Source organism: Daucus carota, chromosome 6 (genome assembly GCF_001625215.2).
Source record: "Daucus carota subsp. sativus chromosome 6, DH1 v3.0, whole genome shotgun sequence".
Taxonomy (NCBI): Eukaryota; Viridiplantae; Streptophyta; class Magnoliopsida; order Apiales; family Apiaceae; genus Daucus; species Daucus carota.
In genome coordinates this window covers 35,272,906-35,282,984 of record NC_030386.2, presented here as the reverse complement: position 1 = coordinate 35,282,984, position 10,079 = coordinate 35,272,906, and the positions used below count along the sequence as shown (strand labels likewise).

The 10,079-nt window shown below is 33.9% G+C and overlaps 1 protein-coding gene across 4 annotated transcripts; it reads right to left on the bottom strand.

Annotated features, from left to right (window-relative positions):
* Positions 1 to 866: 866 nt before the first annotated feature.
* Positions 867 to 4,689, bottom strand: LOC108227890 (zinc finger CCCH domain-containing protein 30). 4 transcript variants are annotated; one of them, XM_017403271.2, is made up of 2 exons: positions 4,406 to 4,689; positions 867 to 3,455 (listed from the first exon to the last, which is right to left on the bottom strand). In XM_017403271.2, the coding sequence occupies exon 2, from the start codon at positions 3,430 to 3,432 to the stop codon at positions 1,234 to 1,236; it is 2,199 nt and encodes a 732-aa protein (XP_017258760.1). In that variant the 5' UTR covers positions 3,433 to 3,455; positions 4,406 to 4,689; the 3' UTR covers positions 867 to 1,233. The 4 variants fall into 4 exon arrangements, with proteins under 4 accessions (XP_017258760.1, XP_063935128.1, XP_063935126.1 ...); XM_064079058.1 differs by having other exon boundaries at positions 867 to 3,486; positions 4,406 to 4,647; XM_064079056.1 differs by lacking the exon at positions 4,406 to 4,689 and adding an exon at positions 3,551 to 4,061.
* Between the last annotated feature and the right edge of the window lie 5,390 nt (positions 4,690 to 10,079).

Here is a 10,079-nt window from a genome sequence, read left to right as displayed (position 1 = left end):
GTTCTATCTGAAGTTTTCAAATGCTTGTTTTGACATGGTCATTTCTGGCTCCATTGAGATCCCTTTCTGTTGCACTATCAACTATGAACCTTTTTATTGATACATGAAAGAAATTGGGAGTTAAAATCCCACTTGTAGTCACATAATGAAACGTGACAAAATCAAAATAGAAGATGCAGACTTTGTTCATTATTGTGACTTTGAAAGCAAGTTTCATAATTTTCATTATTCCAGTAAATATAAAAAAGATCTGTCAGAGTTTTAAACTGTATTTAGCACACCATCTTTTCCCTGGTCATTCATGATCTATACACATTCCATATCCTGCTTTGGGGATATGGAATCCACCACAGCACATATTCCAATAAACCTATGCTTTAATAACAATCCACTAATCACCACAAATATCAAGATGATATGCCTTAATAAAGATTGTTAAAGATATCATGATAGATCTCTGGGGAAATTTTTTACACCATCTCTCTTATCTAGGACTAGTAGATTAGCATCCCAATTGCCAGATCTGCCTTAGAACATGAGGTATAATATAAAGAATCACTAAAAGAATAGTGAATATCAAGTTCAAGTCACTACAACTTGAAAGTGAATATAACACTTTTTCTTTGCACAAAGATTAGGTTGCAATTTTGCATTTCCAACTGAGATCCATTTAGGCAACTTTGTCTATAATACCATTGGGTCTCTGTCATCTCGACAGGTGTCAATGTCTAACACGACCCACAAATTGACAAGCATAATCTACACCATCACATAGAAAACCCAAAAATTAAAAATTGACACGTTTACCGACCTGAAACGCAAAATTGCTGAACCTAGTCATCTTTGTTAGTACTATCAACTAACAATGAAAAAACCCTGAGAAGTCAGGTACTACAGAGATGGTAGTTATTTCATTCAATGAATAGACTTGCTTAATCAGAACATATAATGTTACAGACACCAAAATTATAATATTGGTACCTCTGAGAAAAATTGCCTAAACTGGGTTTATCCAATTTTGAAGTTAACCCAGAAAAACATTTTTCTAAAATTATATTATGAATAATAAAATGACAAAAATAATTTCCCCGGAGAACTTGTGACCTTCCTTTCCTTCCTGTTGTGACCCCCCTATTCTAAATGCGTTTTGGTTCTGTTCGCATTGACTACAGGCAATACCAAAACTCAAAACATTATGTTATTTACCAGCATGTGTTTCATTCATGACTCTACTCACTGAGCCAGCATTTGATCAAGCTGCATTTGCTCAATCCATGCACCTAAAACAGATTGCTCAGTTGGTTCGATCCCGGAATTTAAATTTGAGCTGTTGCTGAAAGATGCATCAGCAATACCTGCAGCGCCAGGAACATGGCTTACTGAATCTTGGTTAGCTTCATGGTGAGATTCTTTGACAAGTGACTGAACCCATGATAAATCAGGCTCTTCCTCATTAGTGTTAGCCTCCAATGTTGCTGATCTTTTGAGCTGACCAAAGTCTTTGTTATTGACATTCCACTCTGCATTCCCATTGGAAGAACCCCATTTAGGCCAAGAATCACCAGGGGAACCAACACTGAAAGAAGAACTAGACCCCAGTTCTCTGGAGCTAAGGCTCCGGAACTGCTGCTGCTCACGCTGCGCAAATGTAGAAACCCGTGAACTCAATGGTGAGATAGGTTCCATATTCCGCGGAGACATTCTCCCTAATGGGGTTGCATAGGAGTTCTGCAGAGGATTGTCTACCTTATTTGGTGAGAAGTTTGTGTTAATGGGTGATAACATGCTCTGCTGTTGATGGAATTGATTGAGAATGGATGAATTCTGCCTAGGGGAAAAAACAGATGAAGCCAATGGTGGATCAGAATATCGAGGAGATAAGCTCTCCGAGGAGAAAATATCATCAAGGTTTGAAGGGGTTAGGTTTCTTGACCGAACAGAACGGTTCAAAGAATTAGCACTGACATTAGGTTGAGAGAGGCGAGAGAATTCATGGAGGAGCTGCTGTTGTTGCATATCAAAATCTTGCAACAAGTTCATATCCTCGGCATGAATATCTCTTGCATTAAGTGATGAACGCAAGCGACTGGACTGAAGATTGCTACCAGGGAGCTGCAGAGTAGGGACATTTGCTTGGTGCCATCCCAGATTTTGAAGGCCATTTGCAGATGGAGACATTGGTGGAGTAAACGGTGAAGAGGACATAGCACAAACTGATGAAGGCGAGCTCGGGAGGAGACTCATTGCTGCAGCAAAGTCCATTCCACTAGCAGCAGTTGTATTTGAGTGAGGAGATGGTACAGCAGAACCTGTGGAAACATATAATGGTCGAAGTTCTTCATGTTTGTGAGCAAAGAAGCAAACCCTGCGGTTGCAACTGATACCATCCTTGCAAAGCCGGGTCCTGTATTGAGCCGGGTGTAACCAGCATTCGAAAACACCATGAGCATATTCACACATATCCCCTCTTCGACATGCCCCCTTACGAAAATCAGGACAAGGAACACAGCTGTAGTGATATTTCCTCGGGTCCCTTCTCCGAGCATTTTCCCCAGGATGAACGAATGGGCACTCCGTCCAATCATGTGAATATGCACGAGAACAAGGCCGGACCTTGAATGAAAACATACGGAATTCATCTGTTGAATATATGCCGTTTTTTATGTCTGGCAAAGAGGGATCAACAGGGTATTCTTTCTTCTCTGCAGCAAAAGTAGAGTTAAGATCATCAAAATTTGTGATCTTGGGAGAAGATGTTGAATTCGAAGCAGACGATGGGGATCTATTCTCTGGGGATGATGGAGAGAGTAAAGAGGGATTTGAATTAGAGGTGGCACATGACACCCTCAAGTCATTTATACCATCAGGACCATTGTTTACAAGGAGCTCTCCCAGCACAAGTTTCATGTCTTGGAACTTTGGAGAAACAAGAATCACATCAGCAGGGCGATAACCATTAGCATCAATCAAATTTGGATCAGCTCCTGCTGACAGGAGCAGTTTCACAACATCAATAGATTTCAAAGATCCACTTGAGGCGGCACAGTGAAGAGCAGTAGTTTTATCTAGTCCGCAGGACTGATTAACATCGGCCTCAGATAGAGAAAGGATCAGACTTAAAACATCAACACTCCCATAAGTAGCAGCAACCATTAAAGGGGTTCTATCCTCAAGAACCATCTGTTTAGAACCCTTCTGGCGGCCATACCACAGTCCAACCTCGTCAATAGCAGAAGGGTCTCGCTGGATCCATCTCTTAAACCCCTCGACATCGTTATTAGCAGCCATTTCAAGCAAAGTAACAAAAGTATCTTCTGTTTCAACATTCAAGCCGTTCATGTCTATGTCAGGAAGTTGAGTACTGTCTGTTTGGGAAGGAGACAACGAAATTGGAGGTAATATTTCCTTTACCCGCTCGGATGCACAGCCCATGCTTCCATTTATCAAAAACCCGGCTGAAAAAGTAAGGTAAAATATTGGATCAACCTGAATGCCTAGTCAGAGTATATATATCAATATATACGCATTTACATAGGCATATAATACTAACCAAAACTAGATAATAATCGCCATGAATGACTGACCATTATACAAAGAAACCCATATAGCAGAACAAGTGGTGACAAATCCATCTCAAACCGCTAATAGAGTAATAGTCACTTATAAGTTATGAACTTATGATCCTATGTAGGATACATGTACTGGAAGAAAAGTATTTTATGTATGGATCATGTAATAACAAGAATTTTTGTGGTACTACTGAGAGCACGAGACAGGAAATAAATTTCTCATCATCTCAAATTTCTTGTATAAATAGATTTTCACAATATATTCAAAGCTTCAAGGACCAAGTCTGGACCATATCCTAAAAAATAAAGAAAGGCAGCATCTTTAAAATAGTTAATACAACCGAAAGTTTTAGATCAGATAATAGTAATTCCCTCCCCCAGAAAAATAAAATTAGGGAATCAGAATAATTAGAAGATAAGGCATATATCTTTAATTAAAATTATAACTGCAGAACTCTTATCTATCACACACACAGAGAGAGACGGAGGAAGAGGAGGGAAGAGGGGGGGGGGGGGGGGGGGGGGGAGAGATGTTAAATTAATAGAACAAGTTCAAAGTGGAAAGCAAGAAACATGAGTTGCAGAAAATCAGAGTCAATAGAAGCTTATACAGTTGCATCAACAGGGTAATACTTAAAAACGAATTAGCCTTATTTCTTGAAAAAAGAAGAGATCTTGCTCTTGCACACCCCATGTTTTCATTTCTTGCAACACTTTTTCTTGAAAAGCCAAACAGAGCTTCAACATGAATACCCAAACAACGATCATCATTCTTGTCTCACACACACATATACATACATAACTTGAAATCAAGAAACAGTGAGAAAAATACTTACAGATGAGTTCAAGTTTGCAGCAACAACAATGAAAAAAATCAAGAAAGCAACTGAGATAGTCAAGTGAGGATGTAGAGAGAGAAAGAGCAAAAGGGTGAGAGAGAGAATGCAAGAGAAGTTGAAATTGATTGAGCTACTTGTTCTTCCTTTCCCATTTTTAATGATGCTCTTCTTCTCTTTCAAGAACAATCACAATAGCAGAGTGCTTCTGCTGAGATATAATAATACTAAATAATACTATCTCTCTCTTGATGTTATATACTAGCAAGTCAATAGATGACTAGTCACTAGACACAACTAGTACTCCCTCCGTCCCGGTCATTTGTATACAAATGGCTGGGACACGGTGACCAAGAAAAAGTGTAAGAAATGAGTAAAGTTAGGTGAAAAGTGAGTAGAGTGGTGGGATCTATTTATATTTAATAGTAATAGATTTGAGATACTGGAGGAAAGTAGTGGATGTAACAGTGTTTATATTATTATAGAAAGTAGATAGTGGAGGAAAGTAGTTGAGGTAATGTTATTTTATATTATAAAAGTTACTAATTTTGGTATGTATACAATTGATGGGACGTCACAAAAAGGAAACTGTATATAATTCATTGAGACAGAGGGAGTACTGAACCAGTGAACTGACAAAATGAACTGCATTTTTTTTATTTTTCAGCACATTTGTTTATTAAAAAACAAGAGGATATATAATATAATATTATTTGATATATGTATTTGTCTACAAATAAAAATATTATTTCTATGCGTTTTTTCACATGTATTTTAATTTATACATGCGTTCCATCAGTTAAACATTTTAAAAAACAGGTTAGAATGTATAACTGATATATAAAAAAACAAATGTCCCACATCAACAAATACGTTATACAAAAGTCTAAGATATACCAAATGTTGTAAATTGGTCACTTCAATAATTTGTTTTAAAAAACATAGCCCAGTCAAGTACAAGGTAAGTTCATAGACCCTCCTCCACTCAATAAAGATACCCCTTTTTAACTGCTCCCATTATAAAATCTTTTTCCCAATATATGTTTTTAATAAGTACAATTCTATTTTATTTTTTGGTGTGGGCCCTTTGTTAGGTTTTATTTGGTTTGATGGTAACGAGTCGACAATCAATTTACTACAATTTTTTGGTTTGTGCACATAAAAAAAGAAGATGTCAGTATCCATATCGCTTTTTTACTTATAAATTAGGCTGTAATTGTCGTCGATTTTTTGTTCTGCAATTTACAAGATGTCTATATCAGTATTTTTTATTTTTAAATGGAGTTGTCAATTTTTTTTTTGTTGGTTACGATTTGAGAATTTTTGAGTTCTTTGTGCAAGCCAAGGCCTTCTTATCAAATGACATTAGTTAAGCATTATGATTAGACATGACAAATTACATGTTAATGGATTATTACAAATATATTCATAATTTTTTTGCCATGTTTAACTTTTGAAAGTTAGACAAATATTAATTAATTATTAGTAAACAATCCTCATATATTTCATTAAAAAAAGCACGATAATGAATCTATTTATCTGAAATTTTAGTGATTTTTCACTTCAAACTGAAAAATGTTTGTTTGTGTAATAAGTTAGAAATCGATTTACAGTTAGAAATAAGTCAAAAATAACTTAAAACTAGAAGTTAGTTGATTTATTTTTTTCAGTGACTTAATTTTTCAAAATATTTTTTAATAAAAAATATAATTTATTCATAAACTATTTTTATTTCATTATTATATTTTTAATAATTCATAAATCATTAATAAATTAAATTTATTCAAATTTAAATTATAAATTTTCATTTTATGATATCAAATGATATTAAATAATAAAACATAAATTTTAAAATCAATGATCTCAGTATTCTCTATAATGACTATATAAATACTACTTCAACTAAACTTGCCGATTTAGATTCAACTAGAATATAGTACCATGTAGGTGGCCTTATAAATAACCTTTAAAATGGAATCAGAACACCGTCGTGATCTTTTAAGGTTTTTGCCAAATTTTGTATTTAATTATCTCATTTCCATCTTTCTTTTCCTTTTTATGACTTCCTTGACATGTACTTTATATGTTTTAAAATAAATATTATTTTTTACACCAAAATTAAGTTGTAAAATATATTTGTATACATTATTTTCCAATTTGTTTTATAAATAAAATGTAAATAATAAATTTTTATTCAAATTTTTTTAAAAAAATTTGCTTTTTAATCAGTTATGTGCAAAAAGTCAAAATATCACTTATTTTGCAACCGTATATTAATTTCACGGTGGTTTTTATCTTCTTTTTTATAAGGCACAAGTTTCTATTTTCCTTCCTATTAAATTTGATCAAAAAATATAAATTATGAAGTAACACGTATAATTTACTTTCACCAGACTATTTCCTTTGTTTAGCATCCTCCCGTTTCGCACTCACCTGCGCGAGAAGAGGTATTATCAGTTTCGAACCTAGCACCCCAGATGTAGACACCAGACAGAAATGAAAGGAGCATAAATTCCATTAAAAAAAAAAATGTAGATATCATAAATTTATATTCATATCATCAAGATAAGGCGGGGAGGGGCCCTTGGTTAACCATATCACAGGGTAATTTCTACTCGTTCTTTCTGATAACTAAAATAAAGCAGATTTTCACTAAGTGATTCCATTTGAGTTATAATAAATTAATGATAGACTATTTGGCTCACAGAAATTTCATCTTTTTCTTCTTCAGTATGTCCTCACCAAATTAAATAGATTGAACTTTCATCTCCATTGTATATTCAACTTTTAATTTTTTGGAGTTGGGAATTAGACGGATGATAAATGGATATCTGAATAAAATAAATGAAAATGAGAAAATCTAATTTAAAATTAAGTTTGAAATTATATTAAACAATAATCTTATCTAAAATTTTAAATTTTCATGTGGCTGTGGAGTGAATCATATAACAGTTTATAATAGTAAATATATTATGTTGTTCAGGATTTTAAGTTGGCACTTTCATTTTCTTCAGTTTTCTGGCGCACGTAATATATATTTCCTCCATTCTACTTATTTCTTTACATATCTTTCACTACTTGGTACTGTATGACTTAGCTTCATAATTTAAAAAAAAAAAAAGATTTGTGGTTCAAAATTTATATTTTTATTCAAAAATAAAAATTATTTATAAAATTATATTCCATCAAAATCATGTGTCGAGTTCCTATACTTAAAGTAACACAAACCCTAAAAGGTTGAGAGAAGAAGGGACGCGACAAGATTAAAAATGGGCGGCTGCCTACTTGACCTTGTATTATATTGTGGACCACAAAATATAGTAGAAAAAGACCTTCATTTCCATGGGCTGGGCCCCTGAAACCATGACTCTACACTTGGCAAGAGCATGGCTGTGTTAATGTAGCTTCAATCACAAGCACTGTGCTATACATCCTACCTCTGTTCTAAAAATCGCTGATTAATCACGATTAATCACCGATTAATCCCTGTTCCATAACTCGCCGAACTGATTAAATCTCCGATTAATCACCGATCAATCCGATTAATCTCCGATCAATTCAATTAATCCCTGATTAATCCTTGTTCCGTGACTTCACCGATTAAGTCCGATTCCCGCTTTTTACAACACTGCATCCTACACACATATATGTTGCATATTGCCCATAAATAAAAGTTGTACTTTGGGAGTTTTTTTTATGTGGTTGATGATTAAAGCTGCTTTTCTACATTCTACTGTTATCACTTATCCAAGGACAGATAGCTTCCCCGGTGTCTAGCAGCAGTAACTCAATAACCTTTCTTTTTGCCTGCACAAACACACACAAAACATAGGTGCTCCACCTCAAATTAAATGTGAAATATATTTTCTATCCTTTTACGTGTTTTTTTAAAAATATAAAAGCATCTTCGGATTCGTTATAATCGTGGGCTACATTGCACATGTAAGACATTAGGTAAAATTTGCTGAACCTGTAAAACATCGTGCTTGAATGGTATTGAATATATTGGTTGGCTATAATTTAAAAATAGTATGTTATTAATATTTTGAGTTGTTAAAATAGAATATATTAGTTTAATATGATAATAAATGATGTGCAATCTTCCTGCAGATTTCTTACCGACAGAAGGTTGACTAAAATTATAGACAACAAATAAATTTGATTGGAGTATGAGTTAAAGGTTTTCTGTGGTCCAAAGATGCTTTAAGAAAATGTTAGTTAAAATTTGTTTCTTCTATTTATTCCATTTTGTTGTGTGTTTATATATATTAGTAAAATACAGTGAATTGTAGTTCATGAATTAAAGGTATTCTTTAGAAAAATATTTCAAAAATTATTTTAAAATGAGGATAAATATTTTGAGACAAACTTTTCATAAAAGACTAGAAGGGGATGGAGTCACGCTCTATAAAAAAACAGATTTTCACGTTATTTAGATAATAAAACAATTATATTCGATATAACAATCATTCTTGGCCGAATTGATGTCTTTTTCGATTCAATATATTATCCTTTAATGCATTTCGAGTTTTTTTTAATTATAGAGGCATTCTTTCCACGCCCTGACTAAACGAAAAGGTATTGGTCAAGATTGCACTAATTTGTTATTTAGCTTACCAATTTGTCAGCATTTTCATCCCAATATAATAGTTTGGCATTATCAGTTCAGTTAAAAAATGTTAAATATAAATACAGTTCTGTCACATTTTTTGTTTTTTCTATAAGCATGTAGATTTTATTATTGAAGGCCATCAAAAAAGAAATTATCTTCTATATTTTGTACGTGTGATGTGACAAAAAGAAAAAAAAAGGCGACTAATTTCTCGTGCAAGTGGTAAACGCATATCAGCTACCAACTTTGTTTCCAGACAAATTCAAACGCTATGATGAAGTTGCCAATTTGCCGTATCTTTAGCCTCGTCACCCTTTTTCAAGTGACAAGCACCAACGTTGTCAACGAAATAAAAAGAATTATCTCGCTACTTTTATGAAAAATTGCCATCTTTTAATTTTATTCAGAAAAATAGATGGGTGTTGAACTGTTGTTAATTGAGCATAAATAAATAATACTCCCTCTGTCCCATTTAATTGTATACGTTTCTTTTCAACTGTTCGACACGCATTTCAATGCTCTTATAAAATATAGTTCCGTAACTTATTTTTGAGATTTTCTTTTTCTGAATAAAAATATAACATCCAAACTTTATTTCAGAAAAAGAAAATTTTAAAAATAAATTACACAACTATACTTTACGGGAGCATTAAAGTCCGTGCCGCGTCCCCGTCCCCCAATGTATACTACTCAGGGGGACGGAGGGAGTATTATTTAACAGGGCAATGCTAGAGACCCCCAAAAAAATTCCCAAAAATCTTTACCAAAATGATGTGGCAAACAAGTGGCTAGTTATGATTGGGTGATTGATGAATCTGCAGGGAGGTCTCATTATTATGGGAGTGAATTCAGCCAATCAGATTTGGACACATCATTTGGGAAAATTATTTGGGACAATTTTTTGGGGTCTCTAGCATTTTCCTATTTAACAAGCGATAGTATAGCTCGTTTACTTGTGTTGATGAGTAGGATGGTCTGCACACACGAAATTTATTCTAAAAATAAATGAATTATGTTACCTGCATATACAAAATGAAAACCGCAGTCATCTTACGAGGACAG

Coding starts and splice junctions, on each gene's coding strand:
- LOC108227890 (XM_064079056.1), bottom strand. CDS start 3,632: ATGGATTTGTCACCACTTGTTCTGCTATATGGGTTTCTTTGTATAATG. Junction 3,456..3,550: donor GCGATTATTATCTAGTTTTG/GTTAGTATTATA, acceptor TTACTTTTTCAG/CCGGGTTTTTGATAAATGGA.